The 15138-nt window shown below is 36.0% G+C and overlaps 1 protein-coding gene across 1 annotated transcript; it reads right to left on the minus strand.

Annotated features, from left to right (window-relative positions):
- Positions 1–12352: 12352 nt before the first annotated feature.
- On the minus strand, positions 12353–14146 carry LOC141686223 (uncharacterized). Its single transcript, XM_074491275.1, has 3 exons — positions 13898–14146; positions 13411–13795; positions 12353–12996 (listed from the first exon to the last, which is right to left on the minus strand). The coding sequence occupies exons 1-3, from the start codon at positions 14144–14146 to the stop codon at positions 12353–12355; spliced, it is 1278 nt and encodes a 425-aa protein (XP_074347376.1).
- Between the last annotated feature and the right edge of the window lie 992 nt (positions 14147–15138).

Here is a 15138-nt window from a genome sequence, read left to right on the forward strand (position 1 = left end):
ACCTTATGAATCTCATCACAATCCAGTGCATCAAAAATCTTCTCGAGATGAACAATCCAATTTTCAGCATCAATAGGAGTCGGTGCTGAACTAAAAGAGTCTGGTTTCTGCTTCACAAACACTCCAACCATACAAACGGCTCCAACTGATGGCCCTGACCGTTCTAATTCTGATTCCCATTGTCATTCTGATTTCCTTGTCCATTCTGATTTCCCTCTCCATTCTGATTTCCTTCTCCATTTTGATTTCCCTCGTCATTCTAATTTCCTTGGTTTGCCAAAGCCTGCTGTACAGCCTAAGCCACTGCTTGCCCTATCATCTCAGTAAGCTGAGCGGGGTCAATATGAAAAGGTTCACGTCTATGAGGCATCTACAATATAAGATAGCGAATGAATGAAGATTACGAGAATAATATGATGAAGCAGTTATAAACATATTTCAAAATGATGAAACAGAATGAAATGATAAAGAGCAGAAAGAAACGAAATTAAACAGAACACCCATCCTATCGTCTACCCAAACTCACAAGTCAACCTAAGTAGGTTTTCTACAAGAAAGAACCTAAGATCTGATGTCATCTCTGTAACACCCCCTTTTTATAACAAAAGGAGATATTACTATAATCCATAAACCTGCAAACATAGCACTAATATATTTCTAAACAATAATTAAATAGTCTAAAAATCTTCAAAAATAATATTAAATCTCCAAGTTGTCTAAACAATTAATATAAATGTTGAAATCTCTAAATAAATAATTAAATCTAGATACAGATAAAATCCGAAATCATAATCAATAAATAAGGTAGCTCTCCATCACACAGTCCCAGATCCCCTAAGCACCTGCCAGAAAAAGAATACGGCATGAGCCAAACGCCCAATACGAATTTGGAATACAGTTTATAAAACAAGAGATCAGAAATAAATATTCAGCAATTTATAATAATACAACAATTAAAAAAAAATAAGTAAGGCTGAAGCAACGAGTGCTTAGAATATTTCATACCGAGATTAGAACAGATACAAACACAAACATCATAGGGTACCTAATGTGTGCAACAGAATGGATAACTTATACGGCATATACAATGTCACCATAAATCAAATCACAAATCAAATCGTGGGTACACCCACGTATCTTGAACAAATTTCAAATACGCAAAAGCTCTTCCCAGGAGCTAACAGAAGGATCCGCCATGACTAATCGCACTGTCATGGAAGTGTTATGTCACTGGTGCCGCAATGACATGGTTGCAGTACCCCTACAGTTGGTTAACTCGGTATACTCTATATCACTCTAAGGGTTCAAAATAAAATATTCTCGCAAAATTTAAAATCACTTGATACAAGTAATTCAGATTTCCAAAGCAGAGGGTGTCATAAATAATATTTGAAAACAGAATAAACAGATATTTATAATTTTGCAAATCCATTTTAAAACAATTTTCGGAAGTCAAGGAGATCAAAAGAAATTATAACAGAACAACAGAAAGTAGAACCAAACGAATCAAATAAATATAATGGACAAGAGGAGTAGTGTTGAATAAAAAGGGGATAGAATTCGTACCTCGAATATCGTAAACTTTAATGCTAACAATCTATTATTAACATACAATTTCATATGTATATTATTATTTTATTTATTTATTGAGACATTCATTCGTCAACTTAAACTCAAAGGATATATCTAAATTTATATTAATGCATTCGACTTATGAGGAAACAAAAACCAACAGATGAGTACCAACATTGATTCATACGAATAAAATAGTCATCACACATGGCCACTCATTAATATAAATATAAGAACTATGACATGAACATACTTTAGCTATTAGAATAGAAAAAGTAAATCAATACATCTTCGGCACATACTATTTAATAAATTAATTGTTAATATCTTATGAATGTAAATACAGTGACTTTATTGAACACCTCTGATGATCTAATGAAACATGTAAATTGACCCCAACTACAACCCTGTACCAGGAAACTAATCATGTAATCATGTATCAATAATCTTACAAAACCAAATAATTAAATAGAATATAATAATAAAATATTCGAGGGGAAAAATAAGCTTGTTCTCAAATATTATATTTACATAAAAATTTATATATATTTTCAACCCGAAACTATGACCCTGAATCAATTCACACAGTTGGATATATATCAATTATCATAGATTTGGATATCATGAATTTTTAATAGTGTTAGCAATAATAATAATAAAATAATAAGAATAATTAATAATACGTAATACCGATTTAATGACTTATAAACTTACAAATACACTATTAAAAAACTAGCATCAAACAATCATACCATTGATTTTCATGGAAACAGGTCCAAGGTGTCATGTAAATTTGATAATAATCTTTACTTTTTAAAACTATGCTACTCACACATAGACCATTAAAGTGTAGTATTACTGAGTAAGATGCATGGTACATAATCTATCAAATAGGCAAGCATATGCATCATCTTCAATTTGTATGTGCTCTATCAACCAATTAACATGGGTAATGCCTTATTGTACAACTAATTATAATAATAGAGAATTAAGAATTACCTGATGTCGTGGACACAACTTACTACAACACATATGACATCGTTCTATTTGAAAGTCCTTGGCAAATGAGTCAAAAAATCCATAGTAATGTTTTCCCACTTCCGAACTGGAATATCTAGTTGCTGCAATAATCTACTAGGCCTCTGATGGTCTATCTTCACTTGTTGACATGTAAGACATTTTTCCACAAATTCTGCTATATCTCCCTTCATTCCACTCCACCAAAAGTGCTTCTTCAAATCTCCATACATCTTAGTGGAACCTGTATGAATAGAAAATGAAGAACTATGAGCCTCCTTCAAAATTTCCTCACAAATCGTCGGGTCTGCGAAAACGCACAATTTCCCACCCAACCATATCACACCCTCATCATCAACATGAAATTATGTTTGCTTTCCACCTGCCACCTCGGATCTAATAGCTTCCAAACCTGTATCATTCTTCTAGGCTTCCTTAACCTTTGGAACAAGATTTGGTTCCACTTTCAAATTTGCAATGATACCATTTGATCCCCTAACATACAACTCGACACCCAAGCACTCCAAATCTAAAATAAGGTGCGGCTGAGTAATAAGTGATGCAACACTGCCCAAGTTCTTCCTACTAAGAGCGTCCGCCACTACATTGTTGGATTTTAAACGCAGCGGGGGCATGGCAAAACCCTTTTACACATATAAAATCCAAATAAAAGCATACAGATCATGAATAAAAATTCGAGGGATCGAATCTAACCTTTAAAAATAATTCGGAGACAACGATCAGAGATCCTTAGCAGTTGCTCCTCAAGTGTGAAGCACTCCACCGGTATCCACCAAGAAAACGATGTTAAGGAGGAGGAAGGATGTGGAGAGAATTGGGTTTTCCAAACTTTTTGGGTTTTATGTGGGTTAGAATAAAATTAGGGTCTATAATAGTGTATTTATAGGCAAAATTTTCAGCTGAAATTTTCCCATAAATATTATTATTATTATCCCATTTATTATTCTCATTAACAATTAAAACACCTTTTAATCATTAATCCTTTTTCTAAACACTTTAGAAATAATTCTCTCTCTTGATTTAATTTCCAAAAATTAAATCCTTTAATTAATAATATTAAGAACTTTTCTTAATTAATTTATAATCAATTAAATCTCATTTAATCAATTATTAAATTTGCCAATTAATTATTTATTTCATAAATATATAATTATTAGCCATTATTAATTAATTCCTCCACCATTAAATCATTCTCTTTTTATGGTGTGACCCTGTAGGTTCAATATTAAGCCGGTAGTAGAAATAAATAATAATAAAACTATTTTATCATTATTTATATAAATTCTCTAATTTATTAAATATGATTAATTAATTAATCACATTTATTCTACATCGTGAGGGATACTTCTCAGCATATCGCGACTATCCGGATAATATGAATTCACTGCTTAGAATACCAAGAACCTATTCAGTGAATAGTTACCGTACAATAAACTCCTTCTACCCTACAATGTCCCGATTAAATACAAGGCATGGATCTCGTGTCAAGCCTGTCTAATTCAATCACTTGTTTACCATTTACTATGCGTAGTTCTATGCAAATTAGAAACTCCTTTCTAATTTTATTCACTCTGGCCAGAGATTCCTGAACTAGCATAAGTGGATCAGCCTTGAACATTCGCTTCCTTCACTGGAAGGGGTAGATCCTTTATTGATCATACACTATCTTCGTGTACAAATTCCTATACCCAGAAGAGCCCTAATAATTGTCCCTGGAGACTAAGAACTAAACCAAAGCATAGTTCAGTGTACACAAGATGACTATGATGACCTCAAGTCTAAGGATACTTGTACAACTATCACTATGTGAACAACTGCTGACACGTGAGTGAACTCCATCAGTTGTTCAGCTGTGCGAGTCATGTTCAGTGAACTTATTCTATAATAAGCACCTACATACTAGCTATAGTGTCACCACACAAATGTCTGTGAGAACAGACATCCTTCATAATGAAGTAAGCATAGTATGTACCGATCTCTGCAGATTATTAATTACCAGTTAGTAATCCTACGACCAGGAACTATTTAAGTTTAGAGTTATCATCTTTTTAGGTCTCACTATTATGATCTCATCATAATCCATAAAAAGCTTTACTCTAAACTGTGGTATATCTTATTTAAACATTTAAATAGATAGAGCCCGCAATAAAAACAAAACAAGTCTTTTATTAATATCAATGAAATCAAAACAGATTACACAGGAAGTTATTCCTAAATCCTAATACATGATTGGACTTAGGACATATTCCTTTCAATCTCCCACTTGTACTAAAGCCAATCACTCTGGTATCTAATACCCATCTTGTCTTTATGACGATCAAAGTGACTTTCATAAAGTAGCTTTGTGAGTGGGTCTGCTATGTTGTTATGTGTGTCAACTCTAATTCAATACAATATAAGAAATGTTACCGCGCTCCCACTAACCCTTTTGTAGACGCATGGTTCATCTACGTTTTTGATAAAATCAAACTCTTTGATTGTCTCATCAAAACGAATGTTCCATCTACGAGAAGCTTGCTTTAAACCACATATGGTTCGCAGTAGCTTACACACTAGGCTTTCATTTCCCTTGAAAAGAAAACCATCTGGCTATATGCCATATCTCATAGTTGTAGTAAGCAGTAATCGCAAGCAAAATCCGAACTGATTTTAACAGGGCTACAGGTAAAAAGTTTCATCAAAGTCAATCCATTGCCTTTGTTTGAATCCTTTTTCCACAAGCCTGGCCTTATAGGTCTCCACCTGGCCATCTGCTATAATCTATCTTTTGTATACCGTATATATAGATTCCATTCTGGATTTCATGGCACTATGTCATTTCTCTGAGTCAACACTACTTATAGCCTCATTATAGGTTACAGGGTCGTCATCATCAATGATCGACAACTCATTGTCATTCTCAATGACAAGGCCATATTACCTCTCAGGTTGGCGAGACACTCTCCCTGATCTATGAATGGGTTGTTCCACAAAAGGTTGTTCAGTCAGAACAGGTGTTTCCACTTGATCTGTAGTAGTTTGTACTTCTTGAACTTCATCAAGTTCAATTTTGCTCCCACTGTTTCCTTCAAGGATAAACTCCTTTTCCAAGAAGGTATCATGTCTGGAGACAAACACCCGATGATCGGTGTAAAAGTAATACCCTAAAGTCTCTTTAGGATATCCCACAAAACTACATTTTACGGATCGATATTCCAGCTTATCTGGGTCAACTTTCTTGACATAAGCTGGACATCCCCAAATCTTAACGTGTTTAAGACTCGGTTTCCTTTCTTTCCATATCTCATACGAAGTTTGAGGAACAGATTTTGGAAGGCACCTTATTCAGTAAATATGCTGAGGTTTCCAATGCATAACCCCATAGGAATACTGGAAGATTTGCATAGCTCATTATGGACCGAACTATGTCTAACAAAGTTCGATTTCTCCTTTCAGATACTAATCTGGAGGAGTCCACTGGGAGACTATACCATTTACTTTGAGATAATCCAGAAACTCTTCGTTCAAGTATTCACCACCTCGATCTAATCGAAGAGTTATAATACTATGTTTGGTTGTTTCTCCACTTCATACTTATATTCTTTGAACTTTTCAAAGGCCTCAGACTTGTGTTTCATCAAACACATATCCGAATCCAGATCTATCATCTATGAAAGTAATGAAGTATGAAAATCCACCCATGGCTTGCGTAGACATTGGTCCACATACATCTGTGTGTACCATTCCTAGCAAATTTGCAGCCCTCTCTCCATGTCTACTAAATGGAGACTGCAATGCCACTATAAAGTGAGATTTTCATCATCCCTTTTCTTTTATTAGTTTGTTCAATCTGAAATAAATTATGTCACATACATACAGACCATTATTTAAAGCACCACGTCCATAAAGAATATTATCTCTAAGAATAGAACATTCATTATTCTCAATAATAAATGAAATCCAGCCAAGTATAACATGGGAATAATATTCCTCACAATCGAGGGAACAAAATAACAATTATTTCAAACAATAGTCTTGCCCGTAGGCCTATGTAAATGAAATGATTCTACATCTTCAGCAGCAACTCTTGTTCCATTTCCATCAGTAGAATCACCTCCTTTTCCTCAAGAGTCCTACTTCTCCTTGGTCCCTGCAATAAATTGCAGATTTGAGAACCACAGGCGGTATCTAATACCCAAGTAGAAATTTGATTTAATGACATATTCATTTCTATCATGAACATACCTGAATCAGAAGCGGTAGTCTCACTACCCTTCTTCTTCTTCAATTCTGCAAGGTAAACCTTGCAGTTCCTCTTCCAGTGCCCCACCTTGTTACAGTGAAAGCAAACAACTTTGCTCTTGGGGTCTTCAGCTTTTGGTGGAACCGGCATTTTCTCACCTACTTTCTTCTTCTTGGAAGGGTTCCTCTTCCTTTTCTTAGGATTGGAACCTTCACCAATTAGAAGAACAGAACTCTTCTTAGGGGGAAATTCGATTCCGCAGTCTTCAACATGTTGTGGAGTTCAGGCAGGCTGACATCCAACTTATTCATGTGAAAGTTCACAACAAACTGCGAGAACGAACTCGGAAGCGATTGCAAGACCAGGTCTTGGCTCAGCTCCCCATCCATGACAAAACCAAGTTGTCCAAGACGTTCAATCAAATTGATCATCTTAAGTACATGGTCATTCACAGATGATCCCTCAGACATCTTACAACCGAACAGCTCCTTCGATATCTCATATCGAGCTGTCCTCCCCGCCACATCATACAACTCTTGTAGATGCATGAGGATAGTGTGATCATCCATATGCTCATGTTGCTTCTGTAGATCAATGTTCATGGAAGCTAGCATGATGCATTGAGCAACATTTGCATCATCTATCCACTTACGATACACAACATGTTCATCATTATGTGCATCACTAGCAGGTTCAGTAGGCTTAGGTGAGTCAATCACGTATTCCAGCTTCTCAATCCTGAGAACAATTCTCAAGTTTCGAAGCCAGTCAGCATAATTAGGACCAGTCAATTTGTGAGCATCTAGTATGCTCCTGAGTGATAGTACAGAAGACATAACGTACAAAGTAAATCTGTAAATGATAAACACATAACAACACTTAGCAAATATTCGATTTCATTTCAAAACACTATATGAATCGGGTCTTTATTCATAAGTGGCTCTCACTAGTTTTCCTAATTTATTCAACCCCCTACATGAAAAATTAAGCATTCATAATGCTAGTGGGAATAGGGATCCTACATTCCATTACACAATCCCGGCTGTGGCACGAAACGCCATGTAATGTTCAATAGGTAGACAACTCTTATCAATTACATCTAATGTTATTCCCTAATCAAACTTTAGCCTCTTGAATAATTGAGTCACGGCTGTGGCACGACAAACTCAATATTCTAAGTCAAGTTTAACCCAACATTCCGTACAATTGAATCAGTCCCCAAAGGCCCACGGTTGTGGCATGTAACGACCTTTAGATTCTTATTTAATGTACACATATCTATGTAATAGACAAGTATTTCTTATTTCGAAATCAAAGCCCTCGGCTGTGGCACGAAACGACAATGATTCAAAAATAAGAACTACTTTCTACCATGTTGGAAGGTTATGACCGACACAAGCCCGTTGTGTCATTGGCCAATTACTACTTGATATTATTTAATTTTAGAGGGATTATATTACGTTACAATCATAATCATATTATAAAGAGATTCTTCCTTTTAAATTAAATATTTCAAATCAATAATCAATAATCAGATGATTCCCAGATCGGGTGGAGCATTGTCAAGAGGCGTCACTTAATAACCCTTTCTTACAGATAGATATCTGTTGTTGACAGAATCATCCTTTTTCTCATATCGAAAATTCATATTCAATTACGTGTTTCATAAACACAAGAATCTCATGATTGTATTCATAATATTATTATTAAGGTTATGAAACAATTTCACTATACTAGGTTGTCTAACAAACGCCTTATGTTTATTTAAGTTCACCTAAATCTATCATCGCATGATAAACTAAGCATATATCACATATATCAACATGAATAAACATCAAGGTAGGCATGTTACATCATCTAGCACATTATAACAAGCAATATACATCTCTATGTATCACAAGAAGCATTTAAAATCAATTCAAACGATCAAAAACAGCTTTAAAACACTTCATGGAATATAAACAGTTAAAAACTTTTATATAAACTAAAATTGATCACTCCATTAGATCCTTCTCAGAAAAACAAATCCAACGGTATATTGCACGCCCAAAACGGAGTTACGAAACTCCCAAAAAATCAATTTTAAAATCAACAGACGGGCTGTAACGCATTACAGGAACGCGTTACAATCTCTGTAACGCGTTCCGGTGATGCGTTACACACCTTTTAAGCCATTTAGGGTGTAACGCATTCCGTGAATGCGTCACAGGTGTGTAACGCATTCCCAGAATGCGTGACACCCCTATTATTTTATTTTTTTTAATTTTTCAGCAGCAGCCGTCACTTCTTCCTCGATCTGCGTGCCGCCGTACTGACAGTCCTTCTCCGTGCCAACAGCATCAACAGACAACATACAGATGTTGTACAGATATATATACATACTTATAAACAATTTATATATATATATGATTTATTTAATTACGAATTTTAATTACAATAACTTCAAAAATTCATAATAAAAAATCTATACATCATAAAATTATGAAAAAAATACCCAGACGATCTACAACACTTGTAGAACCCAGATCAACATTCAAAATTATTCTGAGAAACGATTTCTCATCAGACAAAATTAATCCATGATATAACTTGTAAAAATCATAATTAATTCATACAAGCACATAAAATTCTGAAATTTTTACCACATATCTATATGCATACAACCTGTGCTCTGATACCATTGTTGGATTTTAAACGCAGCGGGGGCATGACAAAACACTTTTACACATATAAAATCCAAATAAAAGCATATAGATCATGAATAAAAATTCGAGGGATCGAATCTAACCTTTAAAAATAATTCGGAGACAACGATCAGAGATCCTTAGCAGTTGCTCCTCAAGTGTGAAGCACTCCACCGGTATCCACCAAGAAAACGATGTTAAGGAGGAGGAAGGAGGTGGAGAGAATTGGGTTTTCCAAACTTTTTGGGTTTTGTATGGGTTAGAATAAAATTAGGGTCTATAATAGTGTATTTATAGGCAAAATTTTCAGCTGAAATTTTCCCATAAATATTATTATTATTATCCCATTTATTATTCTCATTAACAATTAAAATACCTTTTAATCATTAATCCTTTTTCTAAACACTTTAGAAATAATTCTCTCTCTTGATTTAATTTCCAAAAATTAAATCCTTTAATTAATAATATTAAGAACTTTTTTTAATTAATATATAATCAATTAAATCTCATTTAATCAATTATTAAATTTGCCAATTAATTATTTATTTCATAAATAAATAATTATTAGTCATTATTAATTAATTCCTCCACCATTAAATCATTCTCTTTTTATGGCGTGACCCTGTAGGTTCAATATTAAGCCGGTAGTAGAAATAAATAATAATAAAACTATTTTATCATTATTTATATAAATTCTCTAATTTATTAAATATGATTAATTAATTAATCACATTTATTCTACATCGTGAGGGATACTTCTCAGCATATCGCGACTATCCGGATAATATGAATTCACTGCTTAGAATACCAAGAACCTATTCAGTGAATAGTTACCGTACAATAAACTCCTTCTACCCTACAATGTCCCGATTAAATACAAGGCATGGATCTCGTGTCAAGCCTATCTAATTCAATCACTTGCTTACCATTTACTATGCGTAGTTCTATGCAAATTAGAAACTCCTTTCTAATTTCATTCACTCTGGCCAGAGATTCCTGAACTAGCATAAGTGGATCAGCCTTGAACATTCGCTTCCTTCACTGGAAGGGGTAGATCCTTTATTGATCATACACTATCTTCGTGTACAAATTTCTATACCCAGAAGAGCCCTAATAATTGTCCCTGGAGACTAAGAACTAAACCAAAACATAGTTCAGTGTACACAAGATGACTATGATGACCTCAAGTCTAAGGATACTTGTACAACTATCACTATATGAACAACTGCTGACACGTGAGTGAACTCCATCAGTTGTTCAGCTGTGCGAGTCATGTTCAGTGAACTTATTCTATAATAAGCACCTACATATTAGCTATAGTGTCACCACACAAATATCTATGAGAACAGACATCCTTCATAATGAAGTAAGCATAGTATGTACCGATCTATGTGGATTATTAATTACCAGTTAGTAATCCTACGACCAGGAACTATTTAAGTTTAGAGTTATCATCTTTTTAGGTCTCACTATTATGATCTCATCATAATCCATAAAAAGCTTTACTCTAAATTATGGTATATCTTATTTAAACACTTAAATAGATAGAGCCCGTAATAAAAACAAAACAAGTCTTTTATTAATATCAATGAAATCAAAACAGATTACACAGGAAGTTATTCCTAAATCCTAATACATGATTGGACTTAGGACATATTCCTTTCATACATTCGCCTTCCCTGGATGGTACTGAATATCTGCATCATAATCCTTAAGAAGTTCAAGCCACCTCTGCTACCTCATATTAAGCTCTTTCTGAGTAAATATGTATTTGAGACTCTTGTGATCAGTAAAGATTCACAAGTCTCTCCATAAAGATAGTGTCTCCATATCTTCAAAGCAAAGACCACTGCTGCTAACTCCAAGTCCTGGGTAGCATAGTTCACCTCATAGGGTAGGATTTAAGCTGCCTAGAAGCGTAAGAAATCATTTTACCATGCTGCATAAGAACACACCCCAATCCTCTCTTTGAAGCGTCACTATAAACCTGAAAACCTCCACTCCCTGATAGCAACACAAGTATTGGAGCTGACACCAACCTCTTCTTCAACTCTTGAAAGCTCTTCTCACGATCACCATTCCACTCGAACTTAATTCCCTTCCTCATTGGCTGAGTCAATGGAAAATCTATGGAAGAGAAACCTTCCATAAAATGCCTGTAATAACCTGCCAAACCCAAGAAACTACTCACATCCGTCACATTGCTAGGTTTGGGCCAATTAGTAATAGCCTCGACTTTCGCAGGATCCAAGTCAATGCCCCTACCAGACACAATATGCCCCGAGAATGCCACTTCCTCCAACCAGAATTCACACTTGGAAAATTTCGCAAATAACTTCTTCTCCCTCAAAATTTCAAGTACAATACGTAAATGCTCCTCATGCTCCTCTCTGCTCCTAGAGTATATCAAGATATCATCTATGAAGACCACCATAAATTTATCCAAATAATCATGAAAGACATGATTCATCAAATCCATAAATACTGCGGGTGCATTCGTCACCCAAAAGGACATCACGAGAAACTCATAATGACCATAACGAGTGCGAAATGCAGTCTTCGGAATATCTTCCTCCCTAACTCGTAACTGATGATAACCAGATCATAAATATATCTTCGAGAAGTACTTTTCCCCTTGTAACTGATCAAGCAAGTCATCAATGTGTGGGAGAGGATACCTGTTTCTGATAGTTACCTTATTCCACTCCCTACAGTCAACGCAAAATCTCATGAAACCATCCTTCTTCTTCATAAATAAGACAGGAGCGCCCCATGGAGACACACTTGGCCTGATAAATCCCCAATCCAACAACTCTTACAACTGCTCTTTCATTTCCTACAACTCAAGCGATGCCATTCGGTAGGGCGCCTTAGAAATGGGCTCAGCACCTGGAACAAGTTCAATAGCAAACTCCACCTCTCTATATGGTGGCAAACCTGGTAGCTCATCAGGAAACACATCCGCATACTCTTTCACAACTAGATAATCCTTGATACGAGGTTCGTCCTTTGATGTATCCTTCACAAAAGCAAGGTAGCCATCACAACCTTTAGATAAAAGTTTGCTCGCCTTTAGAGCAGAAATTAATTTAACCTCCCCTTTCGGCTGAGACCCTTGATATACAAATTCTGGTTTATCTGCATTCCCAAAGATCACCTTCTTTCCTTGACAATCAATTGTGGCACGATTTTTACTCAACAAATCCATGCCCAAGATAATATCAAAGTCATGCATCTCCATCGGAAGTAAGTTAACCTTACAATTTCTATCTCCAACAACTATCGGACATTCTGGATATATATCAGATATAATAACAGAATTCCCCATCGGGTTAGCAATAGACATATGAGGATATAATAATAAAGGTGCAACACCAAGATGACGAATAAACGATAAAGACACAACAGAATGGGTCGAACCAGTATCAAATAACACATAAGCATCACGTCTACCAATAAGAAGTGTTCCCGAAATGGTACCTGAATTAGCTGTTGCTTGATTTGCAGTCAATACAAACACTCTGGCTGTAGGATTCTGCTAACTGCCACTGCCACTACCACCGCCAGCTCATCCTCCACCAGTGTTGCGGGACACTGTATAATCTTTTGCCCTATGGAACATGCTACCACACAAGAAACAAGCTCCAGTTTGTCTGTAACAAGCTCTACCCGGATGATGTCCACCACATGTAGCACAAGGAGCCACTGGAATCATATTGGGGTTTCCCCCATACACTGAGTAACGGCTCTTCCCCTATTAACGATTCTGCCACTGCCTAGGCAGCTTCTGTCGTTGAAACTGCTGATTTTGATTCTGACCAACATATTGATTCCGGCCATGGAATGACTGACCACCCCTATTCTAGTTATGTCCGCGCCATTGTCCCTGCTAACCACTCTGACCTCCATACCACTGTCTACCCTGTACAAAACCCTGATCATCCCTAGCCCTCTTATTACCAATGTTAGACCTGGAAGTCCTGAAATATATGCGCTCCTTCTCAACATCCTTTGTTGCATCAGCCACCTCTGCCACATTATCAAGTTCAAAAGAAATTATGGAACCCCTCAGATAAGACTTCAACCCCAATTTAAATTTATCAGCCTGTTGTGCAGCAGTCCCTACAACTGTCCCAGCAAATCCAGCCAACCTTATAAACCTCGCCATATAATCGGTAATGCTCTCATCATGGTGCTGCACAATAGAATGAAACTCCCTCAAATAAGTCTCCCTATCAGCATTAGAAAAGTACTGCTCATAGAATACTTCCTTGAATCCCTGCCATTCCAAAGCCTCCACATATTGCACCCCTCTAGTAGCTTTCACTCATCTCCACCACCTCTGAGCATCCCCCTCCAAATTATACACTGCTAACCTGACCTTTTGAATCTCATCACAACCCAGTGCATCAAAAATCTTCTCGAGATGAATAATCCAATTTTTAGCATCAATAGGAGTCGGTGTTGAACTAAAAGAGTTTGGTTTCTGCTTCACAAACCTCTCCAACCATACAAACGACTGGGCCCTGACCGTTCTGATTCTGATTCCCATTATCATTCTGATTTCCTTGTCCATACTGAGTTCCCTCTCCATTCTGATTTCCTTCTCCATTTTGATTTTCCTCGCCATTCTAGCTTCCTTGGTTTCCAAAATCCTGCTGTACAGCCTGAGCCACTGCTTGCCCTATCATCTCAGTAAGCTGGGCGGGGTCAATATGAAAAGGATCACGTCTAGGAGGCATCTACAATATAAGATAGCGAACGAATGAAGATTACGAGAATAATATGATGAAGCAGTTACAAACATATTTCAAAATGATGAAGCAGAATGAAATGATAAAGAGCAGAAAGAAACGAAATTAAACGAAACACCCATCCTAGCGTCTACCTAAACTCACAGGTCAACCTAAGTAGGTTTTCTACAAAAAAGAACCTAAGCTCTGATGCCATCTCTGTAACACCCCCTTTTTTATAATAAAAGGAGATATTATTATAATCCATAAACCTGCGAACAGAGCACTAATATATTTCTAAACAATAATTAAATAGTTTAAAAAGTTTCAAAAATAATATTAAATCTCCAAACTGTCTAAACCAATAATATAAATGTTGAAATCTCTAAATAAATAAGTAAATCTAGATACTGATAAAGTCCGAAATCATAATCAATAAATGGGGTAACTCTCCATCACACAGTCCCAGATCCCCCTAAGCACCTGCCAGAAAAAGAATACGGCATGAGCTAAACGCCCAGTACGAATTTGGAATACAGTTTATAAAACAAGAGATCAGAAATAAATATTTAGCATTTTATAATAAAACAATAATTTAAAAAAAATAAGTAAGGCTGAAGCAACGAGTGGTTAGGATATTTCATACCGAGATCAGAACAGATACAAACCACACATCATAGGGTACCTAATGCGTGCAACAGAATGGATAACATGTACGGTATATACAACGTCACCATAAATCAAATCACAAATCAAATCCTGGGTGCACCCACGTATCTTGAACAAATATCAAATGTGCAAAATCTCTTCCCAAGAGCTAACAGAAGGATACGCCATGACTAATCACACTATCATGGAAGTGTTATGTCACTGGTGCCGCAATGACATG

This window comes from Apium graveolens, chromosome 2, assembly GCF_009905375.1.
Source record: "Apium graveolens cultivar Ventura chromosome 2, ASM990537v1, whole genome shotgun sequence".
NCBI classification, from domain to species: Eukaryota; Viridiplantae; Streptophyta; class Magnoliopsida; order Apiales; family Apiaceae; genus Apium; species Apium graveolens.